At 37.8% G+C, this 23309-nt stretch overlaps 3 protein-coding genes across 4 annotated transcripts in view; 1 reads left to right on the top strand and 2 right to left on the bottom strand.

Annotated features, from left to right (window-relative positions):
* gnai1 (guanine nucleotide binding protein (G protein), alpha inhibiting activity polypeptide 1) overlaps positions 1-1239 on the bottom strand; it is a 28836-nt gene extending 27597 nt beyond the window's left edge. The window contains exon 1 of the mRNA XM_087786592.1: positions 770-1239. Within this exon, the coding sequence (XP_087642718.1) occupies positions 770-887 (118 nt within the window). The 5' untranslated portion in view covers positions 888-1239. The remainder of the gene's footprint in view (positions 1-769) is intronic.
* A 3920-nt stretch (positions 1240-5159) lies between these two features.
* On the top strand, positions 5160-12007 carry cd36 (CD36 molecule (CD36 blood group)). 2 transcript variants are annotated; one of them, XM_087785740.1, is made up of 12 exons: positions 5160-5593; positions 5956-6023; positions 6112-6256; positions 7744-7899; positions 7973-8064; positions 8135-8184; positions 8253-8322; positions 9129-9316; positions 10901-11019; positions 11093-11166; positions 11352-11406; positions 11482-12007. In XM_087785740.1, exons 1-12 carry the CDS (start codon positions 5471-5473, stop codon positions 11650-11652), a joined length of 1311 nt encoding a protein of 436 aa, XP_087641866.1. In that variant the 5' UTR covers positions 5160-5470; the 3' UTR covers positions 11653-12007. The 2 variants fall into 2 exon arrangements, with proteins under 2 accessions (XP_087641866.1, XP_087641865.1); XM_087785739.1 differs by having other exon boundaries at positions 5863-6023.
* A 678-nt stretch (positions 12008-12685) lies between these two features.
* The window catches only part of sema3c (sema domain, immunoglobulin domain (Ig), short basic domain, secreted, (semaphorin) 3C), a 43504-nt gene continuing 32880 nt past the window's right edge, over positions 12686-23309 (bottom strand). Inside the window, exons 12-17 of the mRNA XM_087786589.1 lie at positions 21946-22034; positions 20296-20337; positions 19916-20073; positions 17771-17838; positions 16331-16461; positions 12686-15186 (exon numbers count right to left, since the gene is read on the bottom strand). Coding sequence (XP_087642715.1) covers positions 14761-15186; positions 16331-16461; positions 17771-17838; positions 19916-20073; positions 20296-20337; positions 21946-22034 — 914 coding nt within the window. The 3' untranslated portion in view covers positions 12686-14760. The remainder of the gene's footprint in view (positions 15187-16330; positions 16462-17770; positions 17839-19915; positions 20074-20295; positions 20338-21945; positions 22035-23309) is intronic.

The following is a 23309-nucleotide window of genomic DNA, read 5'->3' as shown; positions in this document are numbered from 1 at the left end:
TTTTTCTTAAGAAGTTCCATAAAAACACGAGTGTCTCTTTTATACTCATTTATATGTATTCAAAAAAAAATGACAATGGCGATAGATGGATACGAACCGTGTGTATGTTTTGAATGACAATAACGTTTTTGAATCGGATTCTCAACTTTTTATTTTAAGTACAATATAATTAGAGATGACTTACATAAGGATATTAATCAAAAGTGTTTAAGAAAACAACAGTTTTAAACAACTGAAAAAAAGACCAAAAAGTGTAGCTTTATATTACTTGTGAAATGTAAACATTATTTAATTCAGAACATTTTTAACAAATAGTTTAGATCATGTTTTATTCATTTTAAATGGTCAGCAGGTCTTTAAAAGGGACCAAAAAGGAAGAAAAAAAATAGACGCTAACGTTGTGGAGAATGAGTGAAATAACGAGTTTTAATAAAGTTTCTGGGTGTTTTATGAGCCTGGCCTGGGCTTCGAGATGAGCCACAGGCCGTATTTTTTCCACTGCAACAAGAGGTGGAAACGAGCCATTGTCACAGGGATTTGTTAACATGGAGGTGCAGCCACTGATCCAATACAACCCCTCAATATTTTCTTTTTAAATAATAAAATAAATATAACCAGTACATCAGTATCAACACACGCATATTTAATTGTTTATAATGTTGCATTCACTGACCACAGTAGATTAAAAATAATGTCACTAGTTAATGAGGTTTTCTTGTAAAGAGGTGGATCTTTAGACAGTTTTTATTTATTATTATTATTTTCTCACCCAGCAGCAGCAGCTTGACCTCTCTGGCCGCCTTCTCGCCGTCATCCCTCAGGTTCCTGTCGATCATCTTGCTGCGCTCCACCGCCGCCTTGTCCTCGGTGCTCAGCGTGCATCCCATCCTCGACGGCGCCCTTCAGACCCGGTGGTGCCCCAGACACCCCCCAAAAAAAAGAAAAAAAAAAAAAGATTTAAAACACCCACATTAAACGCAGGGGTAAAAAAAAAAAGCCCCACTATCACACACGCCCTTTTTTTTTTTTTTTTAAAGCCACCCAATAGGTTCAGGTGCGAAGAGGTTATAGGAGCGTCTTGAGGAGATTCGGGTGTGATTTTTTCGGGGTGTTTTTAAAAAAAATAAAAGCGACTTTTAAATCCTCGTCGAGTTCGAAGGGGGGACGTGCGGAGGGAGAGTTAGGATTCCTCGCTGATGTGTCTCCCAGCTGTTCGACTCCATTCGCTGCAAAGACTGCTGTGTAGCAGGAGAGACTGGACTCGCTGCTCTAGGGTTGTGAGCAGCGACGGGACTTCTGGTTCGGTTTTTCAGAATAAAAGCAAGCGATCGCACGCCTTCAAGAAAAACAACCAAAATAAAACGCTGGGAACTGGATATAACTTCCCGACTTTGTTGCTTACAGGTTTACAATTATTGTGAATATAAACATCTTAAGTGATTTTTGACTATTTCTCCCGAGGCTTGAAGAAAATTCTTTTTTTTTTTTTTTGGGATGATATTCTTGTCTTACAAATGGCTTTTTTAAAAGGAGGAATTTATTTTAATAAAGAAGTTAAGTTAAGTTCACGTAATTTCTCCTCATCTAAAATCGAATACGTTTAAATCACAAAGTAAATTTTCGTGAAAAATGATATCCGCCATGCCCTGAAGGTCCAACCATTTTATTTGACATATTTATCAGGCTTTGTTTTTAACAATTATTTGCACTATTTGGAAATGTTCTTACAAATAATGCTTTTTTCTTAAAAAGTAATAGGTGGAATTAAAAAAAATAAAAATAAAATTGACGTCATTTCTCCTCATCTCAAATCAAATATGTATGAATCATAAACATTTTTAAAGTCATTTTCAAAAATCCACAATATTTGAAATGTTTATTCAATATTTTTAACCATAGTTAAATTAATTGCACTTTACACCACAAATTGTGATTAATACTATTTTTTTTGATCATTTCTTTTAAAATAAGATTTGAATTGCTTTCAATTGAAAAATATTTTTAAAATAGTCATTTCTTTTCATTTCAAATCGAGTACATAAATCAAAGTACATTTCCAGATGAATATCCGAAAATAATCCATAATAATGTTTGTACTATTTTATGCTATTATATACCATTTATGCATCGCTATACTATGCTATCAAATAATATATATATTTATTAAAAACATTTTTTAAACAAAATTGATACAAGTCCCACAATATATTGTGCTCTATTTCCTAAAAATAGACGTTAATTCTCTGTTAATTAACCTGCATTATGGCTTTTGGAGTTTTTATATTTATTTATTTATTTTTAACTGTGTTAAGTTTATTATAATAGGTAGTGGTGTGTGTATAAGATATAAGATACATATCACAATACGGGGACAACAACACAATATATTTTGATACTGTAGGAACAAGTATATATTTGTAGTATTGTCGAGTACTCGACTCTGGTATTTACAGAACACATGACTCTTGACAAAGTCATAACTGCTTTTCATTTGTTTTGAAACCCAAACAGTTCCAAATATCAGCTTTAAAAGCAGCTGGAGTTGACTGTATCCTCTCATACTCAGTCCCACCGGTTACCAATACTCTTGGATATTGCCTTTTTCTTTCAAAAAAAGGAGCTGGATACTTTGGACGAGACAAGGCTAGGAGTTTAGATTAACTGGTCGAGACTTAAAGAACAATCAATGCTCCAACAATTAAGTCAGTATGAAAAATAAATAAATATACTCTATGATATAAATGATCAATATTAAGAAATAATAAAGTTAAGTTTTATCCATGCAAGTCTTCATGTGAACACCACAAACACAGGGACGTATCTTAAAACAGCAGCCACTCCACGACCCTGGCGAGCTGAACGTGGCCAATGTTTGTAGTTGAAATAATCTGTCGGACAAAGTCAAGTGTGAGCAGTCAAAGTCAACAATCAGTCCAAAGGTTGCAGCCTCACTGTTTTTTTTTCTGGCCGATGATGATGATGAAGAGTCAACAAGTGTCTAAACAGAACAAAATAGTCAGACATTCATTTTGTTTAATGCAGTTTATTACTGGCTTGTGGATTGAGTGAGTCTTAAATATTACTTTATACTATAGTTTAATTTCTCTCTCTGTTACCTGATTTTACCTGTCGGTTACTTGGAGGAAGAATGTAAGTGCAACTCCAGGATTATTGTGAAGTCTTAAAAATGGGTGTTGCCAGAATGTGCCGGGAGGTGGCGCTGTTGTTACACTTGACTCCGTGTTAGAGTCATCACGTCACACTGAGCTATCTGCCTGATAGCTTACATATTTAGGCTCCTGATTAGAAAAGCTGAAAAGTGACTGATGTGTGTCGCTTCTTACATCTGTTATGTGATCTTACTTACTTACTTATGTTATACTGTGACGTCATTATTGACGTCATATAATTGAAGCGCGAGTTGATGAGCTGAGGCTGGAGCGAGTGACTTAAATGCTGCCCTCTGGTGGTAGAAAGAAATAACGGTTGAGCGGAATCTTTCACTTGATAAAGACATACACATAATAATAATAGTACATGAAAACAACTTTTTATGTCACTAATACTACTGCTATTAAAACTACTCTTACTACCACTACTCCTCCTAGTATTAGTACTTCTACTACTACACATGATACTACTACCACTAGTAATACTACTGCTACTACTACTACTACTACTACTACTACTATTACTACTACTACTACTACTACAACTGCTGCTGCTGCTGTTAATGTTGGTACTGCTACTACCAATACTACAACTAATACTCCAACTAGTACTACTGCTGCTGATGCTACTGCTATTAACACGACTACTACTACAACTAGTTTTATTATTTCTACTAATGACAACTAGTTCTACTATTACTACTACTACTACTACATCTACTGAAACTACGACTAGTACTACTTCTGTTCCGATCATACTGTACTTTATACAATACAACACTAAAGTTGCTTTTACTCTATTGCACTAGTGTACTGTACTTTAGGCGATACCATGCGATGCTATGAAACGCAAAAGTACACTACACTACACCACACTACTACCATTCAATACACTTAACTATTCTATGTTATGCTATGCTATGCTATGCTACTCTATGTTATGCTTTACTATTTTATACACAGATAGGCTATGCATAAAGTAGTTATGCTATGCATTTCTGTACTATGTTTTGTTATGCTATATTGAACTATTTATTGCTATGCTATATTGTGCAAGTTTATGCTATGCAAAGTTATGCTATGCTATGCTGTACTATTTTATGCTATGCTATACTGTACTATTTATGCATAGCTGTGCTCTGCTATAGTATACTATTTATGCATAGCTATGCTATGCTATAGTGTACAATTTTATGCTATGCTATGCTGTACTATTTATGCATAGCTATGCTATGCTATACTGTACAATCTATGCATAGCTATGCAATGCTAGATTGTACTACTTGATGCTATGCAAAGTTATGCTATGCTATGCTATGCTCTACTATTTTATGCTATACTATGCTATACTGTACTATTCATGCATTGCTATGCTATGTTATATTGTACTATTTTATGATATGCTATACTGTACTATTTATGCTATGCTATTCTGTTCTATATTGTACTATTGTATGCTATGCTATACTGTACTATTTATGCATAGCTATGCTATGCTATATTGTATTATTTTATGCTATGCTTTGCTGTACTGTACTATGTATGCTATGCTATGTTATTCTTTATTGTACTATTGTATGCTATGCTATACTGTACTATTTATGCTATGCTATTCTGTTCTATATTGTACTATTTATGCTATGCTATACTGTACTATTTATGCTTAGCTATGCTATGCTATATTGTATTATTTTATGCTATGCTATGCTGTACTGTACTATTTATACTTTGCTATGCTATTCTTTATTGTACTATTGTATGCTATGCTATACTGTACTATTTATGCAAAGCTATGCTATGCTATACTGTACTATTTATGCAAAGCTATGCTATGCTATACTGTACTATTTGATGCTATGCGATACTTAACTCTACTGAGGAAAGTGTTTGTTATATTGTACCTCCATTCGTACAAAGCAACTGCAAAAAGCAAAAAAGTACCTTTTTTTTCCCCCAGAGTTTCCAAACATCATTTAAATCTTACCACGATCACACCACTACTCAGCTGTCAGTCTTTCATCCCTCTCTCCCTGCTATCGCTCGCCTTGATAAACTCCGGCGTTATCTCCAGCAGCGTCTGTCAGCTGTTCGTTAAACCTCGCCTCTCGTTGCGTAATTTGAATCAGTTGTCTGTACTTTTTTTTTTTTTTACCTGGCCTCTGCCGTTCTGTCACTTTCTCCCCTGGACGCCGCCAACACAAGCTCGGGAAGAGCAGTCGACTCAGGGAGAGAGACGTAGAGCGAAGGCTGGCAGCAGGACAGACAGACGCCGGGACGGAAGAGAGACGCCACAACAAAACATGGGCTGCTGTAGTCTACAATGCGGACTGATCTCGCTCGCCGGGATCGGGTTGGCCGTGGCCATCCTGGGAGGCATCCTGATACCCGTTGGGAATCTGTTGATTGAGGAGACCGTGAAGAAGGTATGGTGCTCCCCTTTTTTTTCATCCTGAGATGTGTGTGTGAGCGAGAGATCAAGGTGACTCTGGAGAAGAGCGAGAGAGAGGGCGGATGATAAACAACAATCTGTGCAGAAAAAAAGTATTTCCATCAAAAAAAACATCAAGTGTTTACAGCACGTGTGCGGCTGGAAGTATTTTCTCTGACAAATTTTCTTTTTTTGCAACCAATCAATGGCCTGCTGGCAGCCTTGAGCCAGGTTAAAAATAGTCTGTGTATCTTTGGGATTTAGGAAGCAGTGATTGAGCCCGGAACGACAGCGTATGACAACTGGGTGTCTGCAGGGGCGGCAGTGTACAGACAGTTCTGGTTCTTTGACGTCCAGAACGCTGCCGAGGTCATCCAGAACGGGTCGGCTCCGGTGGTGATCCAGAGGGGACCCTACACTTACAAGTGAGAAGACTTTTCTCATTAGCGTTGGTGGCTTTTTTTTTTAAATTCAACCAGCTTGATCGATTTTTTCCCCCTCCATTGTTTCCAGAACGAGATACATGGCCAAGGAGAACATCACCATGTACTGGAATAAAACCATCTCCTTCCTGTTGCCTCTGGGCGCTATATTCGAACCCTCCATGTCGGTGGGATCAGAAGACGACAACATCACGTCCCTGAACCTGGCGGTGGCTGTAAGTGAGCTGGATGAATACTAATAAGAACTCCTCCACATTTTTTTTTTTCCAGAGAGACAGGGAACTAAAAAGTGACGATAATTGGTCGAAAAACGTCGACACAGACGTGACACGACGGATTTGAAACGGCTTCCGTTTCGAGAACCTGGTGGATTTTTAATAGTGGGAATAAATGCACAACTGTAAAAATAGAATTCGACATCAAAGGCGACACGGCAGGCTTGCGTTTCTGCCGAAGGACTTTGACAAAGAGATAGAAAATGGGAAGAGTTCATGTTGTCACCCTTGTGACTCACATTTTTTTTACTAAAAACGCAATAATGACACGTCGCAGTAAGAGGAACCTTGTCAACATGATGGAACTAAACTCAAAAAAACATTTATTATTCATGTGTTTTACTTCCTTGCTGATGTTATATGAATTTTTAAATATTTCATTAGTGTGGCCAAGATTTTAATTATTTTTTACATGTTTTATGTGAGGTATAGGTTAATATGTATTTTTGCAATAAAGTAACAGATGAATTAAATATTTTAATTTGTGCTTGAACACAATGAAACATTATTTGCAAAACACTGATTTGTTCCCAAGTTAAAAATAAAATGACAATAATTTATTAACTTTTATTTTGCTGACAGAAAGATACACACTTGGAGAAAACTGTAACATAAATCCAACACACCCGAATCATTGATATATTTATTGATATAGCAATACAGATTAGATTTGAGTCACTTTTTATTTTCTTTAAACGTAAAAAAAACTAAAAAAACAAAGAAGCACATAACAAGGCAAAAAACAGAATATATATATATATATAAACTATGACATAAGATTAGTAAAGAATCAGAAGGAAAGATCACAATGACAAGTAAAGGACAAAACATATTTATAAAAACTGATTACACCAGAGGCAGAAAATAAACAACATGTAAAATGTAAAACATCGATAATTTAAAATTCCAACCTTCAATTTTTTCAGAATCAGAACATTTTATTGCCAGTGTCGTAAACACAACGAAGTTGTTTTTTTTTCGTGGTGTCAGTACAGAATAGAAGAATTACTTAAGATAGCACACAAAATAAGATAGATAGGTAAAACTTTATTGATCCATAGAGAAGCAGCCATTGTTGTTCGTAACATATTGATGTATACATAGCTCTACAAATATACATATGACTTACTTACTTACTTATAGCTGACGTAATATCAAGAAATTACAAGTTGCTACATTCAAACTTTGCCTCCTGTTTCGCTCTTTAGTAAGTGTTTTTGTACGGAAATGCTACAGGAAAGTTAATTTACTCTACTCTATTATATAAACATGCTGCTTTGGTCAATGTTGATTTGCTGATCATACTGTTTGCATAAGCGTTTCCAGTGCGTGCTATCTCTAAACATCGTAAAAACTTGATTATTTTATCACCTCCCGTGTCAACAACGGTGTTGTGGAAAGGTCATGGTTGTGTTTCTTTGTCACAGGGGGCATATTCCCTGGTTCCCGTGGACCTGCATTTCTTTCTCGAGCAGTTGATAAAATCCACCAAATCCTCCTTGTTCCAGCAAAGGACAGTGAAGGAGCTACTGTGGGGTTATTATGACCCGTTGCTGAAAGGCACGCTCGGCTTTTTCTCACCGGTGAGTGAAAAATACTTCAAGAAAATAAAATCTTAAAATACCACTGATGCTAATGCTGTCCATCTCCCATCAGTACAATGGCACCTACGACGGCTACTATAACGTCTTCACCGGGAAGGATGACATTTCAAAAGTGTCGATGATTGACAGTTGGAGAGGAGAGAAGTGGGTGCTGATATAATTAAAATCAAAGAGAAATGTTCTGTAACGGAAAAGTTCCATTGAAATCTTGCAGAAGTTTGACTTTTTGGGACGATGAGTACTGCAACATGTTAAATGGGACAGGTGAGATTGTCGTTACGGTAAATCTATTTTGGAAAAACGTTTTTAATGTTTTTCTAAACTTCCCTCAGATGCCTCTTCCTTTGCCCCATTCTTGGACAAGACAAAGCCACTCTACTTTTTCTCCTCTGACATTTGCAGGTAGATATAATTAAGTCCAGTTGGCAACCACTAGAGGTCAGAGCTTTCACAATTACTGTGTTTTCCGCACTATAAGGCGCACTTAAAAGCCTTTAAATTTCCCCAAAAAACGACAGTGCGCCTTATAATCAGGAGCGCCTTATATATGAACATTACCTTGTGGGTGACTTGTTCACAAACACTTTCATGACTCTGCGCCGACCGAGCTGACACGCCGTGGGCGGGATTACGTCATTGCGTCGGGGGTGGGATTAACGATGCATGTCACATCATGGAAGACGTTTATGGAGTAAGATTACTGCCACCGGTTTTAACGAGTTTGTCTTGGTTGTTTTACAATCAAAACATTTTTTTGGGGCAAAATTACTCTGCTGCAGTTCAACCAGTCATACACGTGTGTTCAACCAGTCATACACGCTCGCTCTAGCTGTCATACACGCGCTCAACTTCACTGCTGCTCGCTCAACATTTGTCTGCTCACAACACCAGTCTCGCGCGCTGCTGCTTGAAGCCTTTTAAACATCATTTGAACATCGTTACCATGGAAGTGAACGGAGTTGTCAGAACGCTTAACAGTTAGGTTTGACTTTATCTGACCGTTTTGTTGACATTCCCTTTAGCACAGCTTTATCTAGTGGATGTATAACGCAACCCTAGTCAAACGTTTGACTTTATCTTTTATTCTATGCGCCTTATAATCCAGTGCCCCCTATTTATGAAAACAGTTCTAAAATAGGCCATTTATTGAAGGTGCGCCTTATAATCCGGTACGGAACAGACGATTAAGAGACCCTTGTGATCCTCAGGTCTGTGTCAGCCAGCTTTACAGGGAGCATGGATCTAATGGGAATTGAAGTGTATCGCTACAGCCTGCTGGAGTCAACCCTGGCGTCCCCAACCATCAACCCAGACAACAAATGTTTCTGCAGGAATCCACTGACGACCAGAAACTGCACGCTTGCCGGAGCCCTGGACATCAGCTCGTGTCAGAGTGGTGAGTTAACTTTACCCGCAACGTTACACACAGTTAAAAGCCTTGACACAGAGGTGAAGTCAACATCTCTAGACAAAGGTTTTTAGTTCAAACACCAAGTTTAAAAAACAGGAACACCATCGTGGTTCTACTTCATGCATGCTTCGGCCCTCCAGCAGAGCTTGGCTGATGGTTTATTCCCTTGAGCTCTGCCCCACCACTAATAAATAAAAATGCACTAGCCACCCAGTAGGTGGCATGAATAACCCTCCCGAAAAAACGCAGCCACAAGGGGGTCACGTGGGTGGCGTGGCTAGCGGGCCATCACATGCATTCGTAGCTTTATATTTTTCCGCCATGTATTACGCAACATACTCCCAAAGCATGTGATAGTATGGCCAATGAATTAAACGTAATGTTAAAAGTCACCTGATTTCAGACAGAAACAGTTATTAGTAAAAAATACCTGAATTACCTAATATATATTAACATCAGTAGAATAGTATAGTGTAGTCTGGTAATGCTTGATATAGCATAGCATAGTAACTTAAATAGTTATAAAAGAATATCGTTTTTTAATCAATTTATTTTTAAAACAATGCAAAAAACAAACAAAAGAACAAAATACATTTCTGAAGGCCAACTGGTGTAGGACAAACAAAATTAGCCCACTGAAAATAATTAAATATATTATGGTGTTTGCGAATAATGGTTAGTTGAGTGTAATATAAATAATAAAGGTAGAATTTTATTGTTTACTTATAAATAGTGATGAAGCTTCATGAAGCAGTGTCATGTTGTTTATAGGTCAGTAGGTGGCGCCATCAGTTTAAAAATGATGTGATGTTTTATTAGAACAGTTGTTTAAAACAAAGGAAAAAATTGCAGAGACTGCCATCTAGTGGACCCTGAAAATAATGACACTGCTTCATGAAGCTTCATCAGACCATCACTACTTTTTTTTTTAACTTATTTTGACATCTCATAAATAAAAATCAAACAAACAAAAAAACAATATTAATATTACCTAAAAGTGTTTGTATCACTGTTAAATCAATATTGTTGAAGAACAATATTACAAGAATACATTTAATGATTTTTACGCTTGTAAAACTCCATTGTACATGATGTACATTTTTTAATATATGTACTAAACCTGCCATCCGTCTCAAAAGAACAGGAAGTCAATTTTCATTGTACCTCTCTCAGTCTAATTTTAGCATTCAGCCTCTCTGGGTTTCAAGGACTTGCCTAATCACTCAATCCTCCTTTGTGCGCAAACATTTCCATCTGTCACTGAACATTTTCCTTCTTCATCATTTTGTCTGAGCTTTTAAGGAATATCCCTGTTGACTTGTTGACATTTTGAATCAAGATGTCAACAATTCACGAAAATACTCGCTTGAAAAACATCCATTTGTAAATGTTAAGGTCATTTTAGTTGATTTAAACCATATCGCTCCGAGTCAACTGAAGTATTCCAAGGCTTTTGTGGATCCTATGACAGAAATGGACCAAATTTGGATTTTGAATTTTATTACTTCAAGGAAAACAGACTTTAATGAAGTAAAACAAAAAGGTATTGACTATACTTTTCCTCAACAGGTAGACCCGTCTACATCTCTCTTCCACACTTCCTGTTTGGTAGTGATTACCTTCAAGAAAGCATAATAGGTTTGAACCCCGTTGAAGAGGAACACTTCACCTACCTCGACGTGGAACCTGTAAGAACCTGCACTTAAATAAACATCCGTATGCAGAAAGCAGCGACTCATTTGCTTCTCCTTTTTTTTTTAGATGACCGGGTTTACCCTGCGCTTCGCCAAGAGAATCCAAGTCAACATGATGTATGGACCATCGAAGGTCATCACGTAAGTTGAAGAAGAAATGTTTGTCGAAATCGAAAAATATAATTATTTTCTTCTTAAATAGTTGTAAACCAGATGTAAAACTGGTAAACATAAACTATAGATGTATATAATCAAGCTATTTGTTTTATATAAAAACACTTAAAAGGGGCGAAAAATAACCAAAATAAAAATCTCTATATTTTCAGAGTACTGAAGAAGATCAAGGATTACACCATATTCCCCCTTGTCTGGCTGAACGAAGTAAGCTTTCAAAGTCATCTGAAATGTTTGAGCGAATCATTTTTCGATAACTTGCTTGTTCTTTTTGAAACGTAGACGGCCCAAGTGGACGAACCAACGGCCGACATGATCAAGAAGGAGCTCTTTTCCAGAGTCAAGCTGTTGGACGTGATTCAGAAGTCGCTCATAGGGACGGGTGTGGGAGTGTATTTCGTCGCTCTTATTTTCTTATTTGTTTGTAAAAGGAAAGATAACATACTTGCCTAAAGTCTGCAACGCTGACGCTGCTAGAGAACGTCCCAATTTGTGTACATGGACATGCAATTTTTTGGAATTCCAGTGTTATTTATAATATAATTCTTGACTGTGTTGGAGAGATACTGTGATTTTTTTCAACTTCGAGCGCAGGACATGGGAATCATTGCAAACTCAATCAGGGATACCGGAATGGAAGCGTGACGCCTTTCAGGATATTAATTCTACTTGTCAGCTGACTTTTGTCGGCCCATAATGGGGAACATGTACTGTTTATGTATGTGAATTATACATCCAGCACAACTGTTCTTTGATATTCTTTGCTTAATGTGCGGCTTCTTACGTAAATAAAAGCTAAAAAAATGTTTTTTTTATTCTGAGTCCTGTTCTGCATTTTTGTCCGAACATAACGAAAAATATTTACATGAATAGAAATACATCTACACACGTCAACCAATGGGTGGATTAATAAAATGCTACAGTGCTTGAAAATCTTTTTTTTATAAAGGAACATATATTTTTGGGTGAATTACATTTTTGGTTTACAAATCTACTTCTAGTAAATCATTAAATATGCCTTTTACTTATTAGTCGCCAATATTTTTCCCATTTTATTTTTTCACAAACAATCTTGGTTAATCTCCTGGGGTCGGTGGTTCTGCCCCCTGGATCAAACTTTAAAGTATTACATAGAAAAAAGGGACCTTAGTAAATCAATCACATGAATTAACTATTAACCTGTTTGTAATGGAACTTTGACAAGATTTGTGGCATTTTTAACAGCATAAAATACAACAAATCAAGTTGTATCGAGTCAATCAATCAATCAATTTGTAGCAAAAGAAAGTGGTAATTATAAATACTTTCTATACATACTATATAAACTATATAACAATGTAAAACTTGTATTGTATCTGACGGACAAAAGGTTTGAAACAGACAAAGACATTCTCACAGTTTTATTGAGCACGACTGAAACATCCGTTCGTCTGAAGTTACAACATCTATTCTCAAAACGAGACTCTGCAATTTGCAGACACAGTCAGAGTTAGTGGATGAAATGAAAATATATACAAGAAAATACATATTCACAAACGTCACAACGTTAAATAGAACAATACTGATCTGTACACAAGAAACACAAAAAACATCTCTAAACCATGAGAAGTCGTTTCTTTTGAGCGACAAGTGGAAGTGATCCTTTGTGGACTGGAAGGTTCTTTTGGGTATTAAATGTCTCTTGAATCTTCACACAGTTTAGGGTCATGTTATCACAAAACTCTTTTACGCTTTTCTTCACAACATTAAAACACATGAAATGACACGATTTAATCAAAAATAATCAAATTTACAATTGTTGAGAGCAAACCAACCCATTTTCTTCTGACAATCTTCCCATGCAAAGATTCTAAAAAATTAACCTTTCCCCCCTTTCCTGTGAAAGTTGCTGCGCATCATGTTTTCTATTGACTAGAAATCGTTTGACTTTAACAGAAAAGTATTTTAAAAATGAAAGCCTGACAGTCGAAAAACAATCTAAAACCTTATTGCTTCTGAAATGTTTAAAATGCTTTTATCTCAGTTTCCTGCATGAATGACATGAAATGGTCATTTAAAACAAACAAATTTCCAATTTAAACAAAGTTGGAGCGTCAGACATGTCAGACCAAGAATATACAGAGCTGCAATTTCAAAAGTGGGCGGAGCCATTGAGCAAAAAGAAGAGAAGCAGAATAGCATATAGGCAAATATAGAGGTGAGCGTTACTGACCTACTTTCTTATTAATTTGCTATAATTTATTGAGTTATAAAGCAACATTTTCACAATATTATTAATTTTCACATGTTCTGTAATGACTGGTAAACTGTGAGTGCCCCATAGTTACCAGGAATATAAAGCCAGCAACTGAAACAACACAATTGTATATATAACTTTGTAAACAATTGGAAACTCTAAAATTTCCAGGCTAAAAAAAAACAAAAAAAAACAAAAAACATGAATTGCAGCTTTTCTAATCCGCCACTAGGGGAGCCAGAAACATTATTTTCAGTTTTACATTTGGGGTCTTTAAATTGTTAAATAAAAAATGAATAGTGTTGCTGGTAACCCTGTTTCATTTATCTCGCAATGATTGCATCTATGATGATTTTAAAAATAGACGGACATCGGTGAGAAGAGTGTTAAATAGTTGGACGATGTTTCTCCGTAGAGAGGAGTCAGGGCCACTGTTCTTAGACAGCAGCCTGTCCATGGCACATAATGAATAGATGGATCATCACACATTACACCAGAGACATTCTGCCAATGGAATTCCTTGCAGTCCAACACTTGGCTCGACATCAAATCCACGATATACTTCCCATCACGCTCTGACTGATTGCTCTGAGTCAAAGGTTGCATGGCTTTGAAATACTATCACCATCTACCATCTTCTCTAGTCGTGCCAGGAATTGAGGCGGCTGGCTTCAGATATTAGTAGCTTATACGCAAACACCTTGTTAAAACTGTTAGACCTGAATTGTAAAGAGACAAATATAATAATTGAGTAATAAATAAACAAAAACAGACCTAAACGACAGAAAAAAAGGAATATCGTCATAGTTTGTTTTGTAGGTACATTGATAGGGATAGTTGGTGAAAAGTTTGGCAATGATCCTCCATGTGTTGAAGTTGTCAGATGTTTGTCTTTTAATAATAAAATTTGATAACAAAACAATAACATAAACAAAAGTTCCCCGTCAATAACTGATGATTCAGTCTATATCTTTGAGAAACTGTCAAAAGACCCCCCACCTGCTTCCTTAGGCACCTTGAGATTGAAAGAATCTTCTAAGAAACACATGAACAGAGGAAGAATGCAGCGTATTCAGAGATGTCACTGGCTGTCGAACATGCACCGACCTTCTTAGTCTTAACTCCTCCACAAACCTGGTACTCCAGGATGAGTAATGAATCTGCAATGTGTCACTATGAGCTCCGTCACTAGTGTCAGTTGAGCCTGTGGATTGACAGCAAGTGGGCCGTGTTTTTTTTGTTGTTGTGTATTCTAGAGTATTTCACAGCCATCTGGTCACCTCATGCACACATTTAAAAGTGTCTGTAGCTTCTTGGTTTCTGTTTTACACCTCTGGGTTCTCATACCGTCGATTGCGGCTCTTCCGGTGGTCGAGTAGCGGTTTCAGTTTGGCGAGATCTCCCCTGAGCGGGCCGGGAGGCTGAGGTTGCCGTTGCTGCTGCTTCTGTTGTAGGCTCTTGAACTCCCGTCTTTCTTTGCAGTACTGCTCGACAGCCATGGTCTCGGCGGGGCTGAAGGCTTCCAGGAGCACCTTGGGATGTATCGTGCTGGCCCACGCCCAGGGCGACTGCTGCTTATCAGTCAGAAGGCTCACCATGGCGTGGCTAAGAACACGCAATCGAATCTTGGCAACGGTACGTTTGAAGCTGTTTTCCGTCGTCAGGCAGTAGTAGAGGCCCTGATCGGACAGCTGGACGGAGCGTATGAGGAGGCCGTGGTCGGTGGATATGACCCGCTCGCTGAGCTTCACCTTTTGGAAAAGAAATGCATTTGCTATTATATAGCCATTTATCCATCCATCCATCCATCTCCTAAAATAGAATCCCCATTAAGAGTGGGCAAAGGGCTATCCGGCTGTTTTTTCACACCTTCACGTAACATCTATCACACAGAAGCTCTCAGGCTGGTGATGTACCCTTTTAAGGGTTGTGAAATAATTTTAAAATGAGTTAAAAATGCATGTGCTATCTCTTAATGCTTGTTTGTATGGGCAGCTTAGGGCACACAGGTTTGGCCATTCTGTTCAAAAAATGAAATAGCTAAGGCATATGCAAAGTGAGGCGCCTGGAGACACATTTCATATTATGCGTAGCTCTTCAGAGATATACATTTAGTGACTAAAGCTCACGTGAAAATTGTCACTGTAATCAGGAATTTACAATTCAATAGAAAACACCAAAAAGTGACCCCACCCCACAGCAAATTACTTCCCAGGCGAGAGTGGCAAACACAAAAGATATAAATAATTCCTTAACAAAACGAAAAAAAGGAGTACACTACAGTATTTTAAAATATTTTCTTCCAATACGTGGACCCCCCAAGAATTCCTGGTTCGCCATGGACTTGAACTGCCACTGTACGGATGTTTTGGGGGTTTGTCACGATGCCAGTCGGGGGTTTTAATCAGAATAAATCAAAAATATTAACTATAAAAAGATTGGAACACAAGAGCAAACAAAACAAAACAAAGATGTCCTGATGCTTGCTTGACATTTTTGACTATGGTTGGTTTAATTCTTACGACTACAACACCTTTCTAAAAAGGTATTTTCCTATATTTCTTTAAACACAATAATCATTATATTATTTTGGGAGCACAATGTTATTTTCCTACTAGCTTATTTCAGGAGTTGCTTCAAATCTAGGGTGGCCAGATGACGATGACTCCTTAAAAGCGTGTTCTGGGGGGGGGTCGATCTTCTTCCAATGATGATGTTCTTACCATAATCATATGGTATGCCTTTAGTTTTAAGGGCCTTCAAAAACTGTTTTGATAAAAGATCCTCTGCCTTTCCCTAAAATTCTGCTGAAGGTATTTATCTAAAGTGAAGTTCTAGATGTCGATTTTGAGTATAAGTGCGCTTCTGGGGATTTTCAAGGTTGTAATAACTAACCTCCTTTCGTCTGTCATTGTCCCGGTGAACGAGCCAACGTATGGACGCCTGAGGAGTCTTCGGCATACACTCCAAGAATGTGGTGTTGTTTTTCACGCCATACTGCGTCATCTCTACTGCATTTCTGTACGCTATCGTAAACAAGGAAGAAGGAGAGACACATCGATCAGTGACGAATGGAAAACAGATGCTTGTCATGTTAGACTTTCAGACAAGAAAGGGGGGTCGGAGACACAAATGGTTGTAAAACACCTGCAACAGTTCACCGTGTAGCTGCGATGTTGTTTAAATGCATCTCAATGGTTTTACCACACAGCTGGATGGGCGGCTCGCTGGGAACTAATTAGCGATAAAGACCATCTGCTGGGTTCCCTCAGTTCATTTAGACATGTAAACTGTTCGTGTTAATGTTCACTCTGGGGAGCCAATCTTCATCCCGATTAAACCCGGGCCTGCTTTTCAAACCACAGTTTCAGATGACAGAACCTGTGCTGCTCAAATCATATTAGGTTTAAAACTAACCCAACGTTTTTCTTTCAAGCTGCAAGTTGGTTTATATGACCAACCTTTGCTCAGGTCTTTGGACTTGTATTTGGCACGAACAATTAAAACACGGAAACAGAGAAAACCTTTTAACAAACTCTGCTATGGCAACTTTAGATATGTGCCTTGCAGAGTTAATATTTGTTAAAATATATGAACAATTCAATATTTGATAACATGCTATCAGCTATCCTGGCTTTTAAACATATCTAAGAACAGGGACAGAACATACAGAGCATTACTGGCATAAAAAAGGGAATAAAAATGGCTGAGGGGAAGGATACACATCTTTACGTATACGTATCTACACGTATCTTTATTATTGAAACCGGGTAATTAAAACTCAACCGATCGAGGGGCCGAAGTTTTAAGAGAAGTCACGGGGCCAGTCAATAACAGTAGTCTATGCATGAGTATTTAGCCACTTAAACAGTTTTTATTATTTGACATCTGTGGGTAGTTTCCAAACATAGGGTGTCCCAGAAGAAATAATCTATTTTTCCTACAAATATCTACATTTTTCAAGCAGAAATACTTTTTACTGAAAAATAAAAGCACCAACACAGCCAAATGTAAACGCTCTAGAACAATTTGTAAGAAAACATCATTAAAACCTAAATGAAATTAGTCGTAAATCCTAAATTAAAACCTTGAACTTTTGGGACCCCCTACTAGAGAAACGGACACCCCGCATTACTGACTCAAAAACACCTGCATTAATGAAACTCATTGCTGTCTTCATAATAAAACAAGGTACTTTAAGCTTTTGAAGGCCACAAATAGTGACCATGGCAGCCTATTTTTAAAAAGTTTGATGCTGAACCTTCAATCATCCTAATGGAAATTTGAAAGCATTAGGGAACCAGCGATTATTTGTTGTATCCAAACCTGCTTTACCTTTGAGGTTGAATCCTCTGCATTGTGTGAGCGGATTGCCGTGCATCACATCCTGCCTCCTACTCCTCCTGAGACGGAAACAGAACACAATAAATACAAATGCAGTCAATGTAAACCGCTCAAGAACAATCACTTCCATTCCCCCCCCTCATTTGTTTCTCTGATATTCAAATGTGGAAGGAACTGCCGGTACAAAAACAACGTCAGGAAACTCTGGCTGTTTATGCACTCAGCTGTGCGAGCCCATATCTGAGAGCTTAAGGAGGAGAGAAGGTAAACATCTGCCGTTCGACTCGGCTTTGTTCTGCCACCAAACCAAACCTGACCCGAGTCTGACTCGCACAGAGGTGAGGTGTCGATCTACCTTCTCGTCTGTATCGCGTCTAGACGGACGAGCTGGCTTTAGTGGTGGCTTTGTCTCCAGAATGACCCGCTCAAGCAAGAACGTGACGAGAAGTGTTGTTGTAAAAGTCAAAATGAGGGATCGGTGTGCTCGAAGTATTGACATAAAATGGCTTCATATCTGAACTAATGTACAGGTCACACCCGTCAACTGTGTAAAGTAGTTGTGTGACCCCTGGCTGGGTTGAAGCCTCTGACTATTATTATGATTGATTGTTGTTCAAACTTAAGGCTTCAGGGCTGAAGGTCTCACTAATCTGCATTAACACGTTATACAAAAGAAGATATAACATTTTCAGTACAGTACAAAATCTGGGAAAAACTGCACGTGCATGTGCATGTGCATGTGCATGTGCATGTGCATGTGCATGTGCATGTGCATGTGCATGTGCGATGGCCTGTCTTAATCCAACATGTTTTCCTGTTAACTCAACATAGAAAAAGTTATACATTATAATCAAAATACATTTTTTGTTAAGCAGCGATGAGAAGTTTAGCTTTTGCATCACTTTTAAAAAGACATTTCTATGAAAATAGCTGGAAAACTGCTATAGTTCCTGCTACTACTATAACTATAGTAGAGTTATACTGCCCAGAATCCCAAAGAAAGTCTATAAAAATACAAATAAACCTTTTCAATAATTATAGTTAAGTGAATATTTTTTATGGTGGTTGCTGGCAGACCAGAGAATATTTCCAGCTATTTCAGGCAAGAGGCTTGGAAAACAAACTTCTTTTTTTTTCAAGATTCTGAAACATGTTTGTTAAACAGTAATGACAATTTTAGCTTTTGCATCACTTTGAAGACCACATTTTTATTTTAGAAGTGTGTCTATTATAATAAGGGATTGTCCGGAATGCCAAAGAAAGTCCATAAAAAATAGAAGTACAAAACATATCAAAAGTTACTGTAAAGTGAAAAAGGATACATTCTAATGAAAAACACTAGTTCAATAATATATTCATTAAAATACCCGTTTGATAAGAGATCCACACTCACAAAACAACATTTTCAGTACAACTATTTGATTTATGTGTGTCTTAAATAGATGTTGGACTCTATTGTAGTCATCAGACTGTTTATGTTTGTACAAAACTCTCTTTTCATTGAAATATTTACATTAGATCATTTGCTTAAGCCCCGCCCACTGAAAAAAAAAGTTTTTATCGCTTTTACTATAACCACACACACTGTGCTGATGCTTGAATACATATTCATTCATTCATACATTATTCAAGATGTATGCTCCCTATAGTTATGTGGGTTGTTTCTTTCTTTTACGATATGCTGTTTTCTGTATTTAAAAAAAAGAAACAAAACAGAAAATATTATAAAAAAAAAGGAATAGATCAATAGCTGATTCACTTATTGAGGTCAAGGCCAGACTGGAGACTATTCCCAGCTAGTTAGGGCAAGAGGGTGGGGGTTGGGGGGGGGGTCCCGGAACAGATCCACAGCACACAGAGACACACAACCATTCACACTCACACCGACAATTTAGAGTTCATTTATTGTATTATATTTTTAGTACCCAAAGAAAACCCATGTAACCTTTTCACTGTGATGCGATTAGATCAAAGGAAACTATAAAAATGTACATTATAAAAGTTAATAGTGATTAAATTACTGTGTATTTAACACTAGTGTGTGTATCACTATTTTCTCTTTAATCATCGCACACCATTAAACACCTTCGACTCTTAACCTCTCCAACGAAAACAAGCAAAAAGAGGCAAGAGTACCTTTTACCGGTGGGATAGAAGCGCGAGCAGCTGAGTCCGTCCCAGGCGCAGTAGGGGTCTCTGGCGAGGCAGCAGTCGGCGCAGGCGGAGCCGTAAGCGTGACACCGGTGCAGGGAGACCTGCGAGACCCCGAACTGGGAGCTGACGTACAGCTGTTGCTGCAGAGCAAACAGTTCAAATGTCAGCCCAACGTGTTTGTCTTAATAAGTGGAAGGTTGACAGGAACATATGAGGCGAGGCGGCGAAACAATTACGGCCCATTATTTTCTCGCCTTCGGGAGTTTGATTGGTACGAGCCGGAGGATTTTTGTGGGAGCAGCGGCCGTGTTGAAACAATAAAAAGTCCACATGGGGCGTGAAATTTCCAGTGTTTGACTTACCTTTTTGGAGGATATTCTCAAGTTAGTCACTGGAGTCTGTTTCTGAAACAGAGAGAAAAATATTTAGGAAAGTAATCACAGATGTTTAACTTAAGTTCTTGGGGGGTAAAGATAACTCAGCGTATCATTTTGTGTGGCCCCTTGAGAGCCTAACCCTTGTGTTAACTCAGGGTCAAGGTGACCCGAAGACATGAAAACAAACGTGCTTATGGTACCTTTTGTGTTGCTTCTAGGACAAGGTGAACGGCCAACACAATGGATACCAAAAACGCATTCGCTTTTGGGCCCACGGGTCACCGTGACCCAGCTATAACACAAGGGTTTAATTTGTGCGGTTGGCTAGCAGTTGAATTATCCATTTACTCCAAATAGACCAGATCACAAACAGAAGGCCTGGGGGCCAAATACTGCCTACCTATTTATTCTATGTGGCCCTATGGGATATGTCGATTAAAAAAATAAAAGTATATTAATGTTTATGTTAAAAATTTGAACAATTATATAGAGACTTCCTAAAAAAGTTAACCGATTTTTGACTTTGATTGGAATGTTTTGTTAAGTAGATCACGAAGATTGTACGTTTGGGTTAGGGTTAGTCAACTATTTATTCTCTGTGGCCCGCGGGATTGGTGGATCAAAAACAAAATTACATTAATGTTTAGGTTATATATATTTCAACAATTATATAGAGACTTCCTAGAAAATGTAAACTAAATTATGCAATGAATTGTTTTTTAGTTGAGTAGATCACAAAGATCGTACTTGTACGTGTTTAAAAATAAACTTATTTTGTGTCTGCGACTTCGTCTGCTAAAGTTTCTGGGCCCCATGTATGATTAAGTTTGAAAAACCCCTCAAAACAATTTAAATCCTCAAGCTTTTCCTCTAAAAAAACCCTATTTTTTCTCTTGTCTGTGTTGCAGCTTGACAAGGACAGACTAGAAGTGTCAGCAATTTATCCCAGATTGAGCAAAATAGATGCAGAAGATTTTAACCACATCAAATAAAAAATAATAAAGTGAATATGTGTTTTTGCTATAAAAAAAGAAGCTAAATTTACCCTTTAGGAAGTTATTTCCCACAAACTAAAAAACATGTCTAATTCTGTTTTGATATGTTTTAACTGACACGTTTTCTGTTTTTAGAAATGTTAGCCCTAAGTAAAACAAAACAATATGAAGAAATGCTAATGTATTTTAACTGCTTTTAGAAAGTTTGCCAAAGAAAAGTACGGAAATAAGCAAACTAATAGCAACAACCTAAACAAATTTTAAAGATGTTTTCACTGGACTACACCATTCGTTTTGTGTGGAAGAAACTCATGAAGCGTTCCCGTCTGAAGTAGCAAGAACTTCAATAACCTGCTCATCCGAGAGCATAAATGCTTCGGACAGATGTTGCTTCTCCAGTTTCCAATAACTGATCAAAGGGTCCTCACATCCGAGCCACGATTGGTTTTGCGTTGGGTAACTTGATCTCAATCAGAAGTCTCGGTAGAACATGCTCCATGCATTGCTCGACTGCACATCTCAAGCGGGCTTTAATTGCCACCTTGTCCTTTTCACTTTGCCCTCCCACCCCCCGCCCCCCCATGGCCTCTGTCGTGACCTGCCTTTGATTCAAGGAAAAAAAAATTGACGGACTGCAGACCTTAAATACTTCCAGCTCCTCCAGGATCAGGTCCTCGTGCAGCGAGTGATTGGTTGGCAGTACGATCACCTTCTGGATCGTTCCCTTGTCTGTGGACAGACGCGACAGAGTGAACATGTGACGCTGATACAGCTCGACATGATAAAACAAACAACGCTCAAATCTCAGAGCAAATATGGAAACGCTCGTGTTTCGTGTTTGCTTCTTAAAGAGACATGTTTCCCTTCTCGCCACATAAGAGAGAAGGCCATTAGATAGAAGGACCAGCTGAGGAACATTGAAGGTAATGACGTCTGAAAATAGGGATTTTGACACAAGTCATGCAACTTCAAGGGTAACTTTTTCAATGCTTGACGGTGACCTTGGTAGCCTTCGAGCCAAATGTGTTACGGTCTCAATTTGAGCAACGTCCAGGAACATGTGGAAGATTTTGTGTTCCGTCATCTTGCATCGGTTATCTCAGGGGGGGAAAGTCCAAACACATGTAATAATGAGATGACAGATCCTGGACAGTTCAGAAATGTTTGACATGAACAAGGAACCCTGTGAAGCCGTCTTAAGGGGAAAAATACATGATTGTTTACAGGAAAATCATATTCTTATCACTTTTTCAGACCAAGTTTTTACAGCGGTGAAGCATTCTTTAAAGAAAAGTACTTTAAAAAACAAATGCGTTTGTGGTATCCCTTGTGTTGCCTTTTGTTTAACGTGAACAACCTCCTTGGTTTCCAGAAATACATATGCAGTGTTGGAGGTCGTACAAGGGATACCTAAAACACATTTGTTTTTGAACCTCCGGGTCATCTTGACCCTGAGATAACACAAGGGTTAAGTCTGGTTTAAGTTTGTTAAGGCCCTCTCAAGAGTAAGTGATAACATTGTGGCGACTTTCTTGGGTTTAATGTGCTTTAGCCAGCACTGCTCGAGCACCATGGTACTATTTATTTGGCTGATCCGACAACAATTTTGAAGGTTGTTTTTTTTCAGATGGTATGATGTGCTTATAAATTCATAGAATATTTTTGATGTACGTATGCTCTTACTGAGGTTTACAATTACTTATATGTATTCAGGCAGTCATTTTATACTGCCTCTGCTCTAATCAGGACGGTCTTGAGTCTGTCCCAGCAAGTCAGGGTGAGAGGAGGGAGACAGGTCGCTAGCTTAGCCTATTGTTTATTGTTATTTTTTTTCTATTTTATATCTTTTTTAATCATTTTTATCTTGGCTATTTTATTTTATTTTCACTTCTACATTTTTAGAAGATTATGTTTTGTATCTGGTCTTATCGGACATAGATATGTGTATTTTTAATTTTTATAAGTTAACTTGCAATCTCTCTTTGAAAATTGATTTATCTCTTT

This window comes from Callionymus lyra, chromosome 3 (assembly GCF_982586985.1).
Source record: "Callionymus lyra chromosome 3, fCalLyr1.hap1.1, whole genome shotgun sequence".
NCBI classification, from domain to species: domain Eukaryota; kingdom Metazoa; phylum Chordata; class Actinopteri; order Syngnathiformes; family Callionymidae; genus Callionymus; species Callionymus lyra.
Note: the sequence above shows the minus strand (reverse complement) of the source record. Positions and strands in the feature narration are given on the sequence as shown.

Bases quoted from the DNA above. Each gene is read 5' to 3' on its own strand.
- cd36 (XM_087785739.1), top strand. From the start codon at position 5,471: ATGGGCTGCTGTAGTCTACAATGCGGACTGATCTCGCTCGCCGGGATC. The intron at 11,020-11,092 runs GTAAGAACCTGC...TTTTTTTTTTAG, and splicing joins CCTACCTCGACGTGGAACCT to ATGACCGGGTTTACCCTGCG. The intron at 11,407-11,481 runs GTAAGCTTTCAA...TTTGAAACGTAG, and splicing joins CCCTTGTCTGGCTGAACGAA to ACGGCCCAAGTGGACGAACC.